General features: G+C 39.7%; 1 protein-coding gene across 7 annotated transcripts in view; it reads left to right on the forward strand.

The window, feature by feature from the left end:
• The first annotated feature begins 940 nt into the window (after positions 1–940).
• The window catches only part of LOC310900114 (cytosolic phospholipase A2 epsilon-like), a 36,996-nt gene continuing 15,016 nt past the window's right edge, over positions 941–22,920 (forward strand). For 4 of the 7 annotated variants that reach the window (XM_083837553.1, XM_083837547.1, XM_083837552.1 and 1 more), the window contains exons 1-9: positions 1,100–1,776; positions 4,144–4,256; positions 5,595–5,726; positions 13,970–14,042; positions 17,673–17,809; positions 19,057–19,188; positions 20,660–20,700; positions 21,642–21,684; positions 22,470–22,527. In XM_083837553.1, coding sequence (XP_083693679.1) covers positions 1,719–1,776; positions 4,144–4,256; positions 5,595–5,726; positions 13,970–14,042; positions 17,673–17,809; positions 19,057–19,188; positions 20,660–20,700; positions 21,642–21,684; positions 22,470–22,527 — 787 coding nt within the window. In that variant the 5' untranslated portion in view covers positions 1,100–1,718. Of the gene's footprint in view, positions 1,076–1,099; positions 1,777–4,143; positions 4,257–5,594; positions 5,727–9,955; positions 12,211–13,969; positions 14,043–17,672; positions 17,810–19,056; positions 19,189–20,659; positions 20,701–21,641; positions 21,685–22,469; positions 22,528–22,920 lie in introns of those variants that run through there. The other 3 variants (XM_083837548.1, XM_083837550.1, XM_083837551.1) reach the window with 3 other exon arrangements.

The raw sequence follows: 22,920 nt of genomic DNA on the forward strand, positions 1-22,920 counted from the left end.
CCTATCCACTGAAAGTTTCCCATCTAAGCCCACCACACCCACAGCATTCATAAAGCACTTCCCCAAGACCCTCCCCACACTTCATATCAAAACTCTGTGATGTTTTGTCATGCCTCCAATTTCTTGCTCCTTGGTTTCTGAGGTCTCCTTTCCTTTCCCTTCAGCCCACCATTTCTTATCATATTTTTTCTACGTGGTCAGGTGTCTCACCAGGATGTTATGGCCTGATCCCTGCTATACTAATACCAAATACTATAATACCAAATACTATAATACTATTAATACCAAATACTATACTAATACTAAAAAATACTAAACTTGTAGTGTTCCTGCTGGTTCTAAGTATGACCAAGATCCCATCATTCAGACCTGAAATTTCTGGAGGTACCATTGCAGTAAAGAGGAGTTGTGAGAGAAAAAGGAGAAAGAAAACAGATGGGATAAAAGGCAAGGGAGGGAAGACAGGAAGAAGGAAAAAAAAATTTGGATCATTTGAATAGAACTGAAAAAGGGAATTATAGTTATGTGGTATTAAGAGGGAAAAAAGAAAGACATATTTTGGAAAGCCAAGAAGTCAATGAGAAAGGAAATCTGGCAGGGAATTGGAGGAAGGAAAAAAAAAAATAAGGAGGAAATCAGGAATGAGAAGGGGATGGAGACAAACATTTTAAAATGGAGATCAATGTATATCCTTCCTCTGCTTTCTTCAGAGATGTCTTGACAGGCTCTTCCATTAAAAAGCATAACAACCAGAAAAACTGTAATCCAGAAAACGTGATAGCATTAAAAACTACTACCACTGAGATTCTGGCTGCTGTGCTGCACAGAGTCAAGATATACAGGCTGTGAGTATTTGCCAACTTGCAGCTTTCTCTTCTTTTCTCTTCCCTTACACACTGGGAAAAGCCAGCCCCTAGCAGTATGACTTTTCCTGCCAGCTGCTGCTTTTTGCACCCTCCCCTCTTTCAGCTAATAATCTGTAAATTAGTTGTAAATACATTAAATGTGTGCTCCCCTTCTATTTCCTTTCTCCTGATGTGGTAATGGATCATCCTTTGAGGCTGATAACTATCAGGTAGGGAGCTGCAAGTTTCTTCATATAGTATTATGCACTTTTAAATCTTAAGCAATTAATAGTTACTTCTTTAATTTTGCAATTTCTGCTACTCAGCTGGCTGACATCCAAAATTATTCCAACCAGTCTTGAAAGCAAGCCATGCTCCAAATTCCTCCCTGAGTTGTAGTTGTTTTGTTTGCCATCTACTTGGTAAATGTATGATGTGGTTTATTTTTGAGATTTAACTGATGATATAATATCTCACAGAGACCAGGATCTGTGGGAGAAGATATGGGCAAAAATTGCATGAAAAGGCCTATAATTTGATACAGATTAAAGTGTTTTGGTTAAATGTGCAGAAAAGCCTTCTGTAAATCCTTAGTGTAGAGCTTCAAAAACTACCTTTCTGGCCATTCTTAAGCTCTGATCCATGATTGCTGCTGGTACAGGAACTGATGGCCTGTAACACACAGCTAGTTTGGGGCATGGGAGGAACTGTCACACCAGTCACTGCTCTTGTGGAGGTTTCCAGCTCATAAGGAGTTGGCAATCTTGCATGTAGTCTGAAGAAATATGGAGGTTGAACTTCCTTCTGAGTCTTCAGAAGACTTTGGAAACCACTCTTCTAGTTTACTCTGTTCCTGGGAAACCTTCTCCAAGTATGGAAAATGCCCTTGGGTCAGTTAACTGCAGGCATGGAGGACTTTATCGCTGTACAGGTAACTACTGAGTACTGTGTGTTTGCAAAATGCATAAAATCTGAGAGACACAAAATGGAGCATAGGTCTCTACTTTATATAGGCTGCTCTAGGATGTGTAAGTGCTGGGTTTTATCCAGTACATCAGTAACTGTAACGTGAAAGAAAAGTAGCCAAGCATTTAACTTTGAGTGCAGCGATATAAAAAATCGTTGTTGATGCCAGTCTCTTTACTCAGAAAATAATATCTCCCAGTATTAGAACTGTCTTGCCCTGATGCATGCAAATGCTTATGTATAAATGTGATGGATATAAATCGCCATAATTTTCTTAGTATCATCATCATGTCCTAACAGGAATGTATTATAGTATTGTACTACTGTTTGGTTAAAGATTAGTTTCAAAATTAATTTCCCAGATTTCTTACCTGTGTCAAGGGTAAAGATGTAGACAACAGCAGTGCCCCTGTCTCCAGTGAGTTTCCTTTCCTCTCCAAATCTTCCTTCACTGATGATACAAGTGATGGCCTAAGACACTGTTCCTTCTGTGGGAAGAGGATGTAGCTGAGCCAGAATGCCCATTTGATTTTGCTCTCCATTTTTTTTGCAGAAGTGTCTATGTGTCTGAGAGCAAAGAGTGCTCACAGCTGGTCTTTTTTGTATTTTCAGCTTGTCAGAATGACCCCAGGCTAGGTATGGCAAGCACTCAAGGAAGAGAGTAGTGTGCTGTTTGCTGCCATGAATTAGAGTTAGATGTCAGGCAGTTTGGTTACCTGGCTTTATCTATCCTCAAATTACTGAAATATGATATGTAAATGAACAAAATAATTCCATTTGGAGTCTTTGCTCTTCATTCTATAAACTGAGACCATCCAGATTTGTACAGTCGGATTTTAAATTAAATAACATTAGTTTAGTTGTTAATGCAGCCTCAGAGTTTTCTTCTTTTATGGTGTTCTCTGTGGAGTCAGTCAGGTAGGAGCAGAATAACTTGGTTTCACTGAAGGCCATAGAAATCTTTCCAGATGGTCCTGTATGCATGTAACTGGGCATTAACTCCACAGACATGGAAGTCTGTATGCAGAATCTGGGTATTCTTCTCCACAGGTTTCCTTGATGAAAGGATTCTGAACTTTCCTAAGATTCATCACCTTTAGAGGGGTTTCCAAATGAACATCATCATTTATGCTGATGGTTCTCTGAACTAATCAGCCTTGGGAAAGCTGGCCTGGTCTAATAACAAGTATACAAGTATTTTTAGTGTCCTGTGGCAGGTCTTCCAAGGTCAGGCAGGTCTTTACTGACAAGGCCAAAAAAAAAAAAAAAGAGGAATGATTGTTATGATTGTTCTCTGAATGCAGCTGCAAGAGTTCTCCAGGATGCAGCACAGTCTGTGACCTGAGGCCAGAAGATGCTCCTGCACTTTATGGGCACAGCTATTTTTCATGCTGGAAATGCAGATGCTATGACACAGCCTACTGTTACTGGAGCTGCTAGTTTGTTATTCATTTGTTTTTCTGTGTTTGAAGATGGTAATTTCCAGTGGGTATGCCTGGAGATGTTCGTGTGCTCTTTTCTTCATGCTCTTTAGTCGAATAAAATCTCTGTAAAATAAAGCTAAAACACTGGATAGTATATTACATTCACCTATTTCATTTGATACACTTTTCCAGCAGCTTCTGTCTAAAGTTCAGTTGCATTTCTCTGGAAAATGTACAAAAACATAATTCTTACCTGATTTGCACAGTTATTATATATTTCCTTGCTTTTTTTGTCTAATTTAAGATACTGTCAGATTCAGTAGTCCTGGGTAATGATTGTAGCCATAGGCATTTACCTCGAGATCTTCGCTAACCCTTGCAAACATCCACCACTTTCTCCCTGCTGTTGCAGGCAATCAGGGACACCTCCTCCACACCCGACCCTCACCTCTCCTACCTACAGCTCAGTTCTGCAAACCAAAGACCCAGTCTTGGCCTTGCTTCCCAAGGAGCAAGAATCGGAGGCAGCCCAGCAGGAGCTGGAAACTGCTGGCTGGTGCAATAGCCTGCCAAGTGGTGGGGATGACACCTTTGGGGCAGGGGTTGTGGTGGTGATAGCTCCTGTGGGGTGCAGAACTGTGCCTCTTTGCAGGCATGACAAAAGGGTGGCAGTGATGGAGGGACCCAGGGACAAGCACAGGATGGGATAGGTGCCGTCGCTTTCTGATTAAAGCAAGGTACCACATCCCTTCCAGCAGCTGTTCTTGTCCTGTAGGAGCCTTCCCTAGAGCAGTCATCCTTGGTGCTCCATCATCTCCAGCAATGGGAGGGGAGACCTTTACTTATAGAGATGAGATGGGTGGGGCCTCAGGTCATTTTATAAAATAACTTGTCATTGACTCCTACAGGAGTAAACCCTGCAAACATGTCTCAGGAACTGCTTCCCGTGGATGTGCCTGAATCGTTCTATTATATGTATCCAGGGAAGACCATGATACCATCAGATACCAAAGCACTGGAGGTAAGACATCAGCTTTAAAAGTTTGTTACAGGCCCAGTTAAGATGTATTTGACAGAAAACAAAACCTGTTTTTATGATTGTATTGATATACATGGTATATACATGGTACTGTGCATACTTGCTGTCTGATGGGACCAGGTGGCAATGCCTCTGCATGAAGGAGTTTTAAGGTGAAACATTTTTTTCATGGCTATCAGTGGCAAAAATCCTCTTGCCTTCACTGGAGCCAAAGCTTTCAGCTTTATGGGCAAAATGAAAGTCTGCCTATCAAGGAAACAGAAAAATTAGAGAAAGTGGAAAAAATGAACACGGACAGAGACAATGTTTAGGAGAGTGAATTGCCCGTGTAAACCCAGAGCTACTTCCAAATAATATAAATAATAAAAATAAATAAAAAATGTTTTCCATACTTCACATTTTTAGGAAAGAAAAGCTCTTGTATTCAGTACAGCTTTTTGTTCCGGAATCAGATATCTCTTATTAAAAACAAAGCATGTGTGTATCAATAACAAAATTTTGATACGTTATAATTAACGCAAGAACCTCATTCTCTTCTTGTAAAAGAGCTACAGACAGGATAAAGCATGTGGAATGGGAAATTAATATAATTTCAACATTCCCAGTTTGCTCCATTTTCCATTTTATTTTTCATTCTTTGTGTCATTTCAAGCTTTGCATTTAATTTTAACTGAAGTATGTTATATATTTTTCTCTGTGCTCTTTGGGTAAGGACACGTCTCTTCAGGAAGTACTCTACAAACAGAAACAGAATACTTCTGACATTTTTGTAGGAACTGTCTCGCAGCGGTGTTTTCCTATGAAGCATTTCAGAAGTGGGCACTTTACATTTTAGAAGTGTTTTTGGACTTCTGTTTCCTGGGCGGAAAAAATGAAATACTATCTATAAAATTTTGCAATTACAGTATGTCTCAAGATTGAAGTGTGAACCCAGAGTAGACAGATCAGGATTATTTTTTTCATCAAGATTTAATGACTTCTGAGAATGAGAGCAGGTTGCCAAAAGAGCATATTCAAAACAAAAAACAAACCTTTGTTCACTGAATAAATTCAGGCACTTTTTGGTTATCTTCTGACTAAAACTGCTCCTCCTTCACTGACTTGTTGAAAGTGCACCCCCTTGCCCCCTGGATTTAGTGCCCATGTACAACAAACCATGTGGTGGTTTGTTCATTATGCTGTGTGCCGTGCCACAACAGGGAGTAACCAACAGCTGTTCTAATTGGGGTTTAAGCATGAGTTATTGCAAGTAGGAATTAATAATCTATCCTGATAATACTGTTGTTGTTGTTGCTTTAATGTTATCGTTTATTTCTTCAGGATGAAGACGACTCAGACTTAGACTCGGACTTGGACTCTTTGGGTTCTTTTGATTCTTTTGATCCTTTTGGAGGTACTAGACCTCAAGAAGAAAATGAACGAAGTGCTGAACCAGGCAAAGGTGATTTCAAGGTATTATGAATAAGAGAATTTTGAACCAAAAAGAGATGAAGGTTTTGTTTTGCTGAAAGGGAGAAGGCTCAGGCAAATAAATAATGATGGCAGGTGTTTGAGTGGTACAAGAGAAACATCCCTAAATTTATTGATTGGATAGTTTTATTCCACTTACATTTGTGATTTCCAGAATTGCTCATTGTATTTCTCTCTTACCTTTTATTAGAACCATGCAGAATATCTGCACACTGTTTTCATCCTTCACTTATTTGTAAAGGAAATCCATTGGTGCACTTTCTTTTTCGTCAATGCTTTTCATAACTGAAATGGTCAAAGATAACAGTGATCCCTGTTTTGCTGTAGTGATTTTTCCAGTGCAATCTCTAGTTTAGCAATTTATGGGGAAGTCCTAGATTATCGATCCCTGTCTTTTCACCACTTCTATGCTCCATCAGAAAAAAAACTGTAATGGGGAATTTTAGGAATAGAGTGATGTTTGAATGTACTAATTTCAATGAGGGTTCTCATTTGTGATACTTTGCCGCTTGTGCAGTAAATACAGGCATTGTTTCCTATCTGTCAGGATTAGAGAAGCGTAAATGAAGATTTGAATCACATATAACAATGTTTTCCAAAGAACTGTCTGATTCTGAGCTAGATAATTGCATGGCATTTTGCATTATAATTGATTTAGACACATTATATTGAGACAGAATGAAGCTTAAATAGGAACTTTATCTAGAAGTTGAAGTAATATTGTAAATGAGTAAGCAGGTGAGCTTTGCAATAAACTAGATATACATGGAGATAGTCCTTGTAAAATTTAGGCAACAAAAACTTTTAAAGCAAATTCACATTTGTGTTCCCAGTTTTTTTACTTCTTTGCATACACTACTTTTTTCAAAGTTTAGCTTTTCTATTTACCCAGTATTAGGATTTGTATTAAAAAAAATAAAATCAGTCATGTAAAGATTTTACTATATTTTCTCAGGATATATTCTACCAGTTTGGGGTCTTTTGGGCTTTTAATCTTGCAAATATTTAACTTACAATCTCTGTTATCTCCAGTCTGTAGGGATACCAAAATTTTGAAACATTCATTAGGTGAAGAATTTTCTAGATAGAAAAAACATGATGAGAAAAAATGAGTTGATAAGACTTTAGTACAGTGCTTTCTACTTACAAGTGATAAGAAACCCAAAGTCATGAAGAGGGAAAGCAGAAAGATTTGAACTCCTGGGCTATAATTACCCATGATAATTATGCATACGACAGGTAACTTCTTGTCTTCATTTTTTAATCCCACACAATGATATGCTTGTTTTTGCATTATCCGCTCAGGATATAGGCTTAGATCAAAGACGTTTCAGGGTTGTGAAATTTTGAGGAAGCAGATATGATAGTAGTAGACCAAAAGAAGCATCTTATGTGTATGGGATCATAACCTTCTTGTAGACCACTATACTGCACCTGTTTCTTACAGAAGGATTATTTTTCACATTTCAAAATTCCAAAAAATCATGACAATCCCTTGGTGACGGACAGAGTTGTTGTTATTGCATCTGGTTACATGATCACAGTTTTCTCTTCTATGATTAGAACATAGCCCTCTATCCTATGTGCTTGTATGATTATCACTTCATTATTGCAGCATATCATGTGTTTGCATGAAGGACACATTACATGCTCTTATGTAAATGTTATGCTCCAATGTAAATATTTCATCACCGAAACATCGGAAGACTTAAGTGAGGGTTGTTGGCTGCTAAGAGGAATCAACTGTTAGAAATATCTATTACAGCAGATCCCAGCAAATGCATGTGCCTTTACGCCAACATGTTGATTTTTATCTGCATTAAGAAATATATATTATACAGGCTTTGACTGGTACTTTGCTCTATGCTAAAGCTGCAGTCAGAGCCAGATCTGGTGTTGCAGGCATCAGTGCTTATATTAAAGTATTTAAGGATTGCAGCAGGTTTCATACAACAATTTATGTGGAGGAAGGGAAGTGAAATAATGGATGTATAGTTCTGAATATAGCATAAGCCATGCCCTAAAGAGGCTAAGATACCTCATATACCTCATACTTTCAGTGAATGGTACTTCATTTCACTGCCAGGTAAGGACTCCTTGTTCTTTTAGAGTTTATGCTGCTGTGAGAACGGCAGCACTTTAACAGAAGGGGGACAGGTTAAACTCTTCACCCCTGTGCAAAGCAGGAACCCTGGCTTCCACTGGGTTTTGGAGCTGGAAGCAGCTCCTAAGATCATGGGAAAAGTGGGGAGCTTCTTCCCTGCATGACAAGGTTAGGAGGAGGTTGAAGCTGCTGCCTCTTATACAGGCTAGATTTAGTTATGAGAAGCAGCAGCACGTGCTGTCACTGAGCTTGGAGTGAATCAGGATCTGAAGCAGGCATGAGATCCCTGCTGCTGAAATAATGCACTCCAGCATGCCTCCTGCTTCAAAAATAAGACAAAGGAAGCCACTTCCAATTAGCTCTTAGCTTTGAAATAAGGTCTATCTTACTCACATTTGACATTGAAAATGTAAAACATGCCTGCCTGAGATAGACCTCTAGATTCCCCTGAGAATCAGTAGTCATACACAGAGATTTTTCAGAGGGTGATGCATGTCCTGTGGTAATGTCTGCCTTAGGATGAGACTCCAGAAATGCCTAACAGCTGTCCAGTGTAAACACCTGTTTTAAAGCTAGCTGGAATTACGTGTGACGAGTCTCAACCCTCTGTCAGATGACCCAGTTAGTGTCTTTCTCTCATGTTTGTTCTGGTTATGAAGAGCAAAACAGGACAAAAGAGCTGTGTCTTTTCACTGATGGCCTATCTTATTCCCCTGGCTAAAATTCTACATGTGGAAATAATTTTGTATGAGTAGTTCAATGTTTTATGTTTTCAAATGGATGTACTTTTCAAAATAGGAAGAAATCCAACTGTTGAATAAGTGGAAATACTAAAAGATGGAGAACAATTTTAAGAGTACTGATGTAGCAAGTAGCTTGAGTTGTCAGTAAAATAGTAAGCCTCCTCAGAAGCTGGGATCACAGTGCACTGACAGTACCCATGTTGTGCTGATCAGTATCTGAAATCCCGCTTTTTTTTGGAATCACGTTTCAAGCACAGCACCACGTGTACACTCTTATTCCTTGGAAATATTCAGTAGCCCATGATGGATATGTGTATGAGGAAGCAATGATCTGAAGGACACAATTCCTGTGTCCTAGTCTACACCTGTCATGCTGCTGCAGGCACAGGTGAATTTTCCCTGTTGAAACCAGGATTATCATGGCTGTATGCATGAAAGGAGTGTTTCTGTCTGGCTATGAGAGTGTTTGACTTCAACAACATCCAAGCAAGACTTCTGTTAACTTTGTTGAAAAGAAGGTCTGATTAGAAGTTATGTTCCTAAAACATGCAACAAGCAACTTGTGAAAACCAGCCTGTGGCAGCTGTATTGCTGGCATCTGTCCCCTTGGCACTCTCCAGGCTCCTGTGCAGCCCCAGTGTCTGGAGGAGGTGAAAGAAGGAAGCAATTAGAGCAGCTGCTTTTCCGGTGTGGAGCCTGGGTTCCTCAAGAATGAGGAAGAACTTCAGAGACGTCACCAAAACCAGCAGCTAGCCACGCTTAACCCGAGCAGGCGTGCCGTGGTGGGCTCCCCTGGCATATCCCATGGCAGTGGTTGACGGGGCCTGGCTTGACTACGTGACGTGCACAACCTGAAGAATCCCAAATAGGCCTATAGAGATACCCCACAGAAACCTGCGGTTACACACTGTCTAAAGAGGCCTGATTCACAGATGGCTCAAGATGGGCACTTCTTCACACAGTACCAACTCTAGATGCACTGTCAGCAGCAAAGTATTTTAGTTCCTTTGATTTGGTCCCTGGCTGCCATCTAGTTAAAGTAGCACCCAGAGATGAAGAAAGGAGTGCCCTGGTGACATCCTGTGCATGATTTCATCTCAGCAGAATGTTTCTCTGGGCCAGGATTGCAAGGGGATGTTAGTAAAGGTAGGGAAGTTATCTTTGCCAGGAAAGGCTGCTGTGCCAGTAGATGACACAGAAATGGATAGAGGCATTACTATTGGGTGTGCAGGGAAAATGTGTGGGTGGAGAGGAAGCTCTTTTCATGATTTTCATAGATAACATTTTTTTTTTTTCAGCTGGATCTGTAGAAGTGGCCTTTTTCAACTGTTGTAAAAGTAAATTTACTTATTTATAAAGGGCAGTAATCAAGACTGAGAATGCGTTGTCTGTCCCTGGAAGTTCAAGAGCAAATTCTCCTCTGGAGTCAGTGACGTTGGATGACTGTTCTCTGTTTTGGGCAAGCAGCTACCATATTCTGATAACTGATCAAATATCTATGGTAAAACAGGCAGCTAACACAGAAAAACAAAATATGCATTGACCTGGTGTATGTTTGACCATACTGTTATGCAACTGTGAGGCTGGGGTAATCTACAGTAGGCATGGTGGAGTAGTGAATGTCTGTACCATTGAAATCACAAGCTAGGAAGATGCTGCTAGCAATAGCCCATGTTGGAAGAGTCTGTTAGATGAAGAAGTCTAAAGGCTGAAGAAAGGCATGGAGAGAAAAGCAAGTAAAAAAGGTAAAGAAGAATAACCATTCTCTGGTCTCGTGGACTCATTAGGAAGAACTGTCAGTTTGGAGCTCCATAGCCAATTGCGATGTGACAGGATGTATATTACACAGCTAAAATATTGGAGTATTTACACCTGTGCTTCTTGAGATGGATGCATGCCACACATACCTACATGTGAATTTGAGTGTGACTTTAGAGAGGGCTGGGATAGACATAGGGACACACAAATATGTCAGGAATGTAGACTGCCTGGAATCCCTGGAGAACTCATGACAGAGAAAATTCTGTTTTCAGATTCTTACTAGACTGGGTGGGAGAAAGTTGGATCATTCATACGGTGCAGGAATCCTTTATTTCCACCAACACAGTAACTTGGTGCCAAGTTTCATACTACAGTATTCTCTCTTTTGAGAAGTGGTGGAAAAGTGGAAGAGAATATGAAGTCTGCTCTATGTTTGATGGGGCTGCTGTTTGAAAAATCCCTGTAAAACTTTGTTTTCCTGGGAGTACAGATAAACTAGCAGTGTAAGCTTTGCTTATGCACTGGCACCCCAGCATGGTACATTGTTTGCAGTTCTGTTATACGAGTATGTACATAAAGCACAATTTGGGAAACACTGAAATGAAGACAGGCTAGCAGACTGACAATCAATGGAACAGTCACAGAGTGGCTAAATCAATCTTGCTTTTGTTAAAAGCAAAACTGCAAGGTTACAGAGCTAAATGAGGGTTGTCCCAGGCAGGACTCTGCTTGGGGTCTTTCACCATGCAAGGCAATGCTAAAAACCCTTGGTATGTGGAACAAGGTGACAGAGCAGCAACACTTTTTTGTAAAGACATCATAATAGGTTTTAAGTAAACTGGATAACAGAACTTATATCCTTCATTTTAGGCATGCGTAGCTGGTATTTTCTTTGTATAACTAGACGCTAATACATTATGTTACGATTGTCACAGTTTAAATACAATTCCTTTGTTTGATAAGTTACTGAAATTAATTAAAATAGCAAATTCTCCAGGGAGCAGCAGAACTAATGAGATCTGACCACCGGGTGATTTCAGGTCTCCTCGGTTTTGGTACCCCACCAGCAGGTGGTGGGGCTGCCTGGCTGCTGCCTCTCTGCGGGCGGCTGTCTCATAGCATCTGCCTCTCCCACGGTGTGAGTGCAGCAACCAACTTGTGTCGCTTCTATGAAGCCACTGATTCTTTGTGAAACTTCAGGATGTCTATTAGTGAAACCCACATGTCTGAGAATCAATTTCCCCATGTCAGATGGGGAACTTTGGCCAAATTTGACATTAGAAAGTCATTACATGGGGACCAGGGGACAGGTGATCAGATGGCAGCAACTGAGTAATAAATCATTTAAAAAACAAACAAAACAAAAAACAATCAACCAAGCCAGTGCACTTCCTGAATGTGTCTTATCTAAAAATCTCAAACTGCTTTGCAAATACGGAATCAATCAGTTCTTACTCAAGCAAGGGAGCCATTTGCTTGAGGAAGTATAACTGGAACTGATCCATGAGCTGGCAGCACCTTGTGCAATCTTCGAACTCTCCTGAGCTAAACAGCTGCATGCGAACAGCTCCACGCTTATGCAGATCCTACTGAACAATGAGTTTCTGCCTTCTAGGGCATATCCTGGGCTCCAAGGTGCCCAGGCTCGTTCCTAACAGGTGAGTGTGGTGATCCACCTTTGCTAATTATCCAGCTGAGAAGATAATTAACTGGGTGGGGAACTTTGTTAATATGGTTGTACTGTTTCAGAAATGTGAGCCTGTGTAGAGCATGGGGTAGCTCTGAGGACATACCACTCTATCAGTTATTGCTTGCAGATTTGGCAGCTTCTGTTATGCTTCCTTGAAACAGAATGCAGGTGAATTGCTGAGAGTGAATTTCATGAAATAAAAGTACTAAGTAAGGCAGAAAGCAAGGATTTCTTGTGGCACATACAGGAGGATACAGAACCCTTTTTAAGATCTTAGTGTAACTTTTTAACATAGCATAATGTGTTATGGAAGGTGAGAGGATTTTAAACACATGTAGAAAAAATAATTTGTTGTAACAGAAGAGGGCTAGTTGTCTTCCCATCTGAAATTAAAGTCTTTTTTTTTGTTCTGTTCTATTAAAAAATAAAATAAAAATAATTGGCAATAGTATACATATTGTTTTAAGCGAGGTTCTTCCAGCCTCTCTTTATCTGCCTTAACATCTATTTTGTCTGTTTATAGTCATTCTAGGAAGTTTCTGAAGTGCTATAGAAATAGAAGGATGCTCCTAAATGAGAGGAAATCAGTTTATAAAAATAGCAATTGTCAAACAGAATGATTTGGAGGGCTCCGCTGTAACCACTTATGCAGGTAGAAACGTTTGTAGGAGTGTGAGGAAATGACCATGTGTTACAGTAGCAGGAAATGCTGATTTATTTATTGGCTTTGTTAGAGTAGCCTTCTGCAGACAGGGCTGAGCCAGAGATGGCTTTTTGGAATGAGCCAGCAGGAAATCACCTTCCTTAGGAGAAGGAAATCACGTTATCCTCTAATAATAAATAGGAAGAGGTGCCTGCAGTCACAAAATCTGGAGTGACTTGTTTTATAGAAGATTTTGGCTGAGATATTTAAAGGGGCCAGAAGAACTTAAGCACTTTCCTTTTTTAGGGTTTTTGAAGGGGGTGTTAATTTTTTTCTCAAAGGCAACCCATACCTAACTCCTTAAGCCCTTAAATCCTCTGGACGTAATTCTCAGCCATTAGTTTATGACGAACTTGTGATTTAGAAAAGCTCAGCTTAGAGTATTGCTTTTTTGTTTGTTTGTTCATTTTTTATTGTTGTTGTTTACTTGTTTTTGTCTTGGAGAGTTGTAATGGGGAAAAAAAAAGAGAGAGATTAGGAGATAGCTGTTCCATGTTTTTGAAGCAGAAGTCAAAAACACCTCTCAGAGCAGTGCTTAGCACCACGCAACAACAGCTGTTCTCCACAGATATCTTTTCAGTGCAATGGGGCTTCATAGGTGGATACTACAGTGACTGTAACTTAGAGGAAGAATAGCAGTATTTTGACAACTACATCATGGTGCTCACCAAATCATTTGTTGTGTTCAAGAGACTTATTGTAGCTATATTCTATAGCGTTTGCAATCATTTTGCATACAGTCTCATTTGACGTGAATATATTCCTTTCTTGTTTGCTCTAATGAGCCAACCAGCCTCTGACTGACACAGTATTAAGACAGTAGAATGTATAAAATGTTCAAATAAGGCTTCTTTAATAGCAGAAGCTTTTGACAGATAAAAAGAAACCACACCTGGCTTGGAATGCCCTTAAACTGCAAATTGCTGCAGGCTAGGAAAACAGTTATAGGAAATATCACTTTGTATTTCTCTGTGTTCTTCAAGCCCACTAAGACCATGGTAAGGCAGGGGGTCCCGAGCTCTCTGCTCTAACCCCCTACAGTTATCCTTGCACCATTGCTTTTACTCTGTGTTGTTGCAGATTTTCATCTGCAGAACACTGAGAAGGTTGAAATAATTCTTATTGACTGTATTATTGTTTTGTAGCACTTGATTAGGTTGCACGTTTGTTATTTTCTTTTCTGCTGAATTTTTTATTCATACTCTGTTTCCTACCATTCTCTAGATAGAATCGTCTCCCTGCTACCTGCTGACCGTGAGGATCATCCGAATGAGAAATCTCCAGCGAGCAGATGCTTGTAAGTATCTCTATTGTTCTTTCAAATATCTCATTTTCTTGAAAGTACTTAGGAGATAACTGGACACTGTAAACAGAAATGTAAACATCAAAAAAGTAAAGTTGATGGCATCACTAGGATATATCTAAAAAAATACATTACTTTGGGATGCCTGCTTATTAGATAACTATAAGAATCAAGATCTATTTTATCCTGCAAGGATAAATGGTTAAATGAGAATATGTATATAGTATGGAAAACAGCATATTGTTCAAAAGAAGGTAAGTGGTATGTCAGAGTACTGCCAAAAAGTTTTCTTTATAACTATAAAGCAACCTTTTGCGAGTATTTCTAAAATAATCCAGTGTTTATTTAAACTAACTGTTATAAACCAGGTCAGTCCTTGTTGCTTCCTGCTGTTTCACTGAATGTTATTTCAGTGGTTTCTGGGTGAAAAGTGAATGTGCTTTTGAGGATAAGTACTTTCTCCCAAAGAAAGGAAATTTTCTGACATGTACCGATGAAAAAGACTGTATTCTTATGCCCACCAGTAAATTTGCAGTTTTTCTAATACATTTATAAAAACTGCGATTCATGAATTTAGATGTACTTCCAATGTTCTCTAAGAAGTTTCTTGTCAGTTTCTAACAAGCAGAAGTGATGCTGAGGGATTGCTAAGTAGACATTGATCAGTGTTGCTGACCCTTGCTGCTGTGCCTGTTCATTCTCTAGCCCAAAGGATACCTCTGTGTGGCTGGCACATATGAAACCTGGAGGAATAAAACAAAACAAAAACCAGCACCAAGCAAGAGAATGAGAGCAAGATCCCCCCTCCAATACTCTGTGGTTTTCTTGTTTTTCTGCAAGGTGTATCAGACGACTTCCCTGTGTCACAGCTCTGAGTGATATAAATTAGCCATATCTTAGGTTGTTTCATTGGGTCACACTCTCTGCAACTTGCATCTTCCTCCCTGTCCATGGCTGTGGCACATGTGTGATGATGCAATAAAAGAGAAAAGTTTCATCAAGGACTTGTCTAAGCTCTTCTGCATGTCAGGTGACAAGACAAAATCACAAATAACCAGGTTGTAGAAGGGGATTGTGCAAGCAGAACTGAAGCAGTATTTTGAATTAAATGCACAGCTAACTATTTTGCCTGCACCCACTCATATAATTAAAGATTGCTTGATATGCTTTGTATCTCAAAGTACAATTAATATGCAAGAAGGATGAATCACATCAGTAGAACAGAGTACTTTGTAAACCAAGCAGGCATTGATCTCCAGTGATAAACCAAAGTCATGTAGTAGTCATACAGAATTACATTAAAAACATTTTAAAATCATTATTATTACTTCTGGGAATCGAAACATGAATGCCTGTTTTTGCAATTTCAAAATTATTTGAAGCATTATCTGCATAGAGTTTCCCAGATGAAAAACAAAAATTAAAATAACAAACAGTCCTACAGAATTAAATCAATGCTCATAAAGAACTTTGAGAGGGATATATTCACTAGGTCCACCACAAATTAGCTTCTTTCTTCTACTCTGTAGAAAGGTGCAAAATGGCTATTGCCCAGCAGTAAAATGATTAAGAATTTCTCAAAGTGCCCCATCCGAGACAGACATTTTTGCTTCCTGGAAATATATAGACTGAATACTGGAGTTGGACAAGTAGTAGGCAATTAAAAGTGATGTTTTAAGACAGAAGGAGGCCAGCCTTAAAATCTAGGCACTAAATCAACTCTGTCTACAAATGAAATAAAGACAAGCAGCTTTCTTTGCAAGGAAAAGGTGCGGATGAGACACTTAGTCCCTCCTTCAGAGAGGTACTTATGTGCATAAGCAAGGCAAAATGTGCAAGGCAGCCAGGCTGGCTGGGCTGACTAGACCAACCCTCACCAGGGAGACGTTTAAGATTAGCAGCCAATGTTTTCAATTTTAGCAGTTTCCTAGCAGCTTGCTGCAAATACGCATCAACTTTGTGCTGCAGTGGTTCCCCGTTGTCTATTAATGAGGCTCCTGATGCTGTTTATTGTTTATCTGTACTCACGGGAATTGTGAAGACCTGGGTATGTCTCCCACAGCTGAATGCAAGAAGGATATGCCTATGAGTAGAGCAGAAAGCAAAGGGTTATAGTATTCAAACAAAACATCTGAAGTGACATCCCTGAGAATCACTGTTCGCACTCTCATCGGTCTGTGAAGCCCATTATGCTGTCTGTGCAGGGGAAAAAGATACTACTGGGGTAATTTCTGTTGCTTCTGCCTGTGGGCTTGAACACAGAGCAGACAGGTAGCCTTTAGTAAACCTTTCTTCTCTTTGTGATTTTGTTCCTTAAGAAAAGGAAGAAACCTGAATGTTGAAGGCAGAATTTGCTCTTGACTAGCATAGTCAGAAATAAAGTACAAGGAAGGGGGCTAAGAGAGAAAAGTGGTGGGAAGGTAGGAGTTAGTTAGAGCAGAAGATAATACTCCAGACAGGACACTTAAGCTGCTGTCAGAACCTAATAATACATACATGTATGTGTATGTGTATTTTAGTTCAAGATGAGATATGGAAAGTGGGAAAGACCAGGAGAGGGTTAGGGCATGCCAAATATTTTCTAACCTAACTTTTCTATCAGAGAAATTTAATTTTTTTGACTCTGCAGGAATATGTTAATTTCTCCACTTTTTTTTAGAAAAATTACAGCAGATTTTTTTTTATTTCTGTATTATAACATTAAAACAAGTAGAAAAATAATAAAAATAATAAAATGTCAATTGATGAAACACAAAACATTAAGTAATTTCTCAAGCTATTTCTGAATTTCAGTTCTTCATGCTAACACGAAAAGAAAAGCAGGGAGTTTTTTTGAACAAATACACTTTCAACAACATAAAATGCATCCTCCACGCAGTTTGATGCAGAACAAATGGCTGTAGGGAGACATATTGCAAAACCATAAGGACAAGGAAAGAAAAGCAGAAGACAAGAAAAAACTTCTGTTGCAGCCCAGCAAGTTTTTGTCTTTCTGCATGAGTAGATGTGCAAGCTCTGTTCTCCTGACCTACCTGCAGAGTCCTTACCTGCTGCTGCTGAAGGGTACTCACCATTTATTATCACCACTTATCTCTCTCAAAAGTTCCTTATCAAAGGACGCCCATTCTCAGACTTAGTTACTTTTTTCATTATGTATCTGCTCATTTTACTGTTAAGAAATGTCTGTGTGAGAGAAAGTTTTGCAGTGCTGAAGGCTCCTTCAGTATTTTGTATGAATTGTATGAAGATATATAACATTCCCTTTGCACAGAATACATTGTGTACTTAGCTGTAGTTATTTGAGATGTGCTTTAATTTAGGTGACTTTGAGAAATAGGATGGAATATCCTTCACTAACAGGAAACTCTGATGCTGTTTTATACACTTCACTGTCATCCATAACTCACATAAGGAAGAACAGAAAACACCTCCTGTTCTAGGTCATCTTATTGTCTGTGCTTTTTCCTCTCAGAAGGATATCTTGAAAAGAATTGTGTTACCTCAGGTGTTTCTGCCTCTAAATAAATCACACTTGGTGTTGGTACCCTAAGATCACCTTTTCAGTCTCATGCAGCACTGCTTACTTTGTCACGTTAACAATGCTCTGTCTCTTTCCCTACTCAGTAAGCCAGGCTGATTGTTACGTGTCGTTGTGGTTGCCTACTGCAACAATTGAAAAGTCCCGCACCAAAACCATAAGAAACTCCAACGACCCAGTGTGGAATGAAACCTTCTACTTCAGGATCCAGAGCCAGGTCAAGGTAAGGAGCCAGAGTTGTCTGCTTGAAGCATCCTGAAGATGTTTGTGTATGGTGGGTCCTATCTATCCCATGAACCATGCCCAGGAATTGTTTAAGATACAGTATAAGATAAGAGACTGTTCAAATTATTGATCATTAAAGATGGCTGAGTGCCCATGCCTGGAAACATTTGATGGTGCTGTTTAAATTGCTTAGAGAGGCATAACCAGAGTTCAGAGTTAAATTAGTACAGCAAACCTTAGACGTTAAATAAGCAGTAGAGATTCTATACAGTTTGTTGGAAATTATGTGAACAAGCAGGGGTCTCAGAATTCAGACTTTTTGTAGAACTCCATCCCCACATGGCCTTTCCTTGCAGCTGATACACTGTGAGGGGAAACTTCATATCATGCCAAAGCTCTGTGGAACACATTTGTGCATTGGGTCCTACTAATGCACGTATAAGACAAAGGTTTGGTGTGTAACTGGTGTGCCATGCATCTCATGTGCTGCTGAACAGTGTGGAAGTGCAACAGCAGATAGCGCCTGCTTCTGGTATTTCTCCCCAGTATCTCTTCTGCAAAATGGATAAGCTTTCTGTGTAGCCTGGTTTACTGAATGTGAACTTGTGGGCAAACACAGTTTCTCCTGTGTCGTGGAAGCACAGTGGCTGTGCCTCATGGACGTGCTATATCACATTCCTGGTGTCTCTGGCCTACCCAGGCAGCTTTATGAACCACACTGGATGAATGAAAAGCTGCTCTTTGCTGTTTGAGACCTTATTGGCCTATCCCTGGTGGGATGGTGTTGGAAGCACACAGTCTTTGTATTTTCAAGTGCCAGTCTACAAACACTGGCTTTTACAGGAGTATAACATGATGGAAAGAATATTTTTATTCAAGATGTTTTCAGTCTGCATAGCCTGATACAGTGTGTATGAATGCTAGCCTAGTGTTACCAGAGGGCCAGGGACTGAGCACTTTTCTCAAGTTTTAGGCAGACTAGAGACTCTTACCAGTCAGTGCAAGGTAGATAGAAAATCTGGAAGCTGAATGAGCTGTCATGTAGATATAGCAGTTGTATTACTCATGTTGGGGCAATTAAGCTGAAATGGGGGAGAATTCAAATTATAGTATGTTTCTCCCAAGAAAGATGATACTTAATTCCTCAATTTTTGTTCCCACACACATTCCCAATATTCCTCCTTCCCTAGAGTCAGTGATGTCCAGACTTTAGAAACTCTAAAATCCCTCTCCTTCTCTTTCCAGAATGTGCTGGAGCTGACAGTGTATGATGAGGATTTTGCTACTCCAGATGACCATCTCCTCTGTGCACTCTTTGATACTGCTAAACTTCCAATTGATAGAACAGTGCTCCTGTATTTTAAGCCCAGCTCAACGGTGAGATTGTGAGATCAGTGCCTGCATGATCGGGCAGAATGGAGTGTAGAGGGCACGCTTACCTGAGTTTTCAAGCCTTATCTATAAATTGTAATGTATTGCTGCTTCCTGGCTTATGTATCGCATTGCTTTGCCCTACTTCGATGTCTCTGGCAATGCATATCGCAGCTCTTCTCTATGTTATCTTCCATGAAGAAGTCCTTTTTGGCTACAGCTACTTGTCAGCATTAGTTTATGTTCTTGGCAGAGTATCCTTGTTTTATTTCCTGTGAATGAACTCAGGGACTTTGCTCCAATTTGTCACTGATCTAGCAGCTATGTGACTCCATCATTTAGATCAGGTAGGGGTTTAAAATATAGCAACCAAGAAACTAGTGGGGAATTATACAATGATTCCAAAATCTTGGAGTGAGGTTTCTGAATCCACTGCGGATCACTTGCCCCAATAAGGTGTACTTTCATTGCCATTCAAAATATAAATACAAAAAATTCAGTCATAAATCTGGATTGGAGAGCCCCTCCTTGTGGTATTTTTATAAATGGTTAAAGAACATATAACTGAAACAGTGTTATATGTGGGTGGGGGAGAGATCTAACCGAGCAATCTTTGAACAATACCAAAGCTGCACAGCTGCTACAGAGTGAACAATCTGTAAAGAAGTTTTTTCCAGGTAATTCATAGCCACTGCCCTCTGCTCCTTTGATTGCATCTCCTTTCACATCAAAAGCATGCCAAGCAAGAAATCTGAAGGTGTCCCTGTGCATACCCCAGCAATGTCCTCTGCTGTGCACTGCAATGTTAACTCAGCCAGTGATAAGTACTAGTGTATTGTGATTAGTGTTGTTTTGTGGCTGTGAATGACTGATTTACCCATCCATAAAATGGGAAAAAAGAGTCTTGATTCTCTTTGAGATCTCTGGATAAGATCAGTGAAATATCCTGCAACTTCTTGCTACCATGGACAGATTGTTTCTGGTAACTAAACTAGGTCACTCACAACTAGCTCATACTCATCAACACTGCCTTATTGTGTGTTGCACAACAGTGACTGAATCACTCAGTAATACCAGTCTCTGTTTACTATGTTAACATGATGGTGGAAAGTGCCTTAACTTTCAAGCTAATAGCAAGGACAATTCATTGTGGAAGAACAGTGACAGGAACAGGTAGGGAAAAAAGGCTGAATTGAGACAACAGAGCAAGTTGCAAATTCTTTTACTGGAGCAACTTCACGGTATGAGATAAAAATACAGGTGGTTTTGATATATCTTGTAGAAGGTAGATGGTGAGGAAAGAATTGTTAAGCTATCTGGTTTGAAATGGTTGTTTCAGACCTTCCAGTCAGGTACGTTTATCACAGGCTGTATGTTGTATCCAATTACTTCAATATTGCGTACTGGAGACCCAGGTTTAGACAAGGGAGAAAGCATTACATAGCTACTTCATCTAATTTCTTGTTCTTGTTTCCAGGCCAAGGAGGAGCTAGAGGTTGAATTCAAACTGGAAGCCATGTAAGTGATAGGCTGATTGTTTAAAGAATGCAAAAATCATTAAATGCTAAAACACAGAAACAGCACTAGAAGCCTCACTTTGTGGGATTTCTGTTAAAAAGTGCCAGATTTTTCTTCATTGCTGCAGCCTGCGCTGGAGTTAAACACCTGGCTGATCCCTCCTGACAGCTTGTTCTGTATGTAGCTGTTTTCAAAATGCATCTCCCAGCATAGTCTCTTCCATCCCCAACATCAGACTGTCTTTTGTGGGACATTTCAGAAGACTTTCCAAGTGCGTGTGCATAAGCTTGTGTGTGCATGCATGTCTATCAATCTTTTCATGCCTGTTTTTGTATCTGCACTGGACAGACTTCTGATGCTGAGCCATTCTGTTTAGGTTTCCTTTGTATCTCAGCCTCCTTTGATTTTTCCCTTGCAGCACTGTTTTGGTCCTACAAATTCTCTTTCTTCCCTTCTCGACACAGTGTCAATGTTTGATGCTCTGGTGCAGAGCTTTTCCTCCAGCATGATCTGATTTTTTTTTTCCTGTAATTCATATCCTCTGTCCCTTTGATTGTATTTGCATACAAGCAAATACGTAGAGCTGGCCTTCCCTACAGGGATATGCTGGTGTATTAACATGTTACCGATGAAATATATGTACTCCATATTCTAGTTACAGGAAGAATTTGACTGCCTAGCTGCAGTTTCCATTTTCATTTTTCATGAGATTGCTCTGCAGAAAAGTAGCCATGATGCAAATCACTCAGCTTTGGTACTGGGGCAAGTCCCTTCAGAGCAGTGCTCAATCCAAGCAAGTGTGGGAAGGAGCATCTTGTGTGGTTGCTGGGGTTCCTCGGGCAGTCATCCTTCTAAATGGGGAAAAAGAGCAACACCATGGACAAAGATAAGTAGGCATAAGTTTGATCTAAAAATCCATGTTTTTCTTTTTCTTATCCAAGGTCTGGTCCTCATGAAATCATTGCTACCAATGGAGTCCTAGTGGTATGTCTTTTTCCTAAGAATTTTTCTGTAACTGTTTCCTTAATACAAAGGGTAAGGAAAGGTGGGGTTAGAGAAACTGTGAACTATAAGATACCCAGTATGCCAATTCTTTTCTCTTTCTATGCCAATTCTTTTCTGTATCCTATTGTTTTCTGTTTGTCCTGTATTTCAAGATCCCTCTCTGCCCTTCCTCTGGTATGAGTACTGCTTCAAAAATGTACTGCTCTTTATCAAAGCACAGTCATATGACTGTGAAGCCACTTGCTGATAACCTAACCAGCTGTTTTCCCCCATGGGAGATGAGTCATGCCTGGTGGGTAAGCTCAGCACTAAATAATTGACTTAGCATAATTAGATTGTGTGAAAGAGAAGCGAATGCCATAAAACAGAACAAACAAAAACAACAAACCAATCAAACAAAAAATCCACACCATTAATAGCAATGTTTTTTCAGAAAATGCTTTCTGTTACTGACTCTAGATCTCTCAGCACCACATCTTTTATTTATGGTTTTCCCCATGTGATCTTTTGTATACATGCTAGTATCTTGAAAATGCTCCAGATTTTCTTCTTTGGTACTTTCCTCTTATTGTGCCAAATCATTTTCACTAGAGGATGCTCTACAAGTCTCTTCAAAGCTTTTCCCTCTTTTTAGTGGCTACTAGACAGAAGTCCAGAAAAGACAGGTGATTAGACACTTCAGGCAATTAGACTTTCCCAAAAGCCAACTGATTTATAGCTCTCAGTAACGGATGATCTTTCTCATTATTCTCTGTCTTTTACAGTGTCGTGAACTTTGTTGCTTGGAAGTTGAAGTGAATGAGAAGGAGCAGAAAAAATCAAGTAAGGTTATTACTTTAGTATCTATTTAACAATAACCACATGCCTGCTGATGAGAGGATGCCTCTGTCCTATAATGAATGATGAAACAAATCGTATTTGCATTATTCAGTGTGATTAACACCAGGCAAATCCATTAGGTTGCTATAATCCTCAGTGACTGCATCTCATACTCCCTTAGGTATATGCCAATAACGCCTATTAGAACTGACAAAGTTGATATCCTGGTTGTACCTACAAGGAAGAATATTCAGAGTCCTCTTTAAAAATAGTCCCAGCACTTTTTGCACTCCTTTCAGAATGTTTTCCATTAGACAAAGCTGTGGTCCAATCTCTACACCTCAGCTGTCTGCCTTTAATCAAGACAGCACAATTTACCAGTTAAATCGTACTGAT

This window comes from Anser anser (assembly GCF_964211835.1).
Source record: "Anser anser genome assembly, chromosome: 5".
NCBI classification, from domain to species: Eukaryota; Metazoa; Chordata; class Aves; order Anseriformes; family Anatidae; genus Anser; species Anser anser.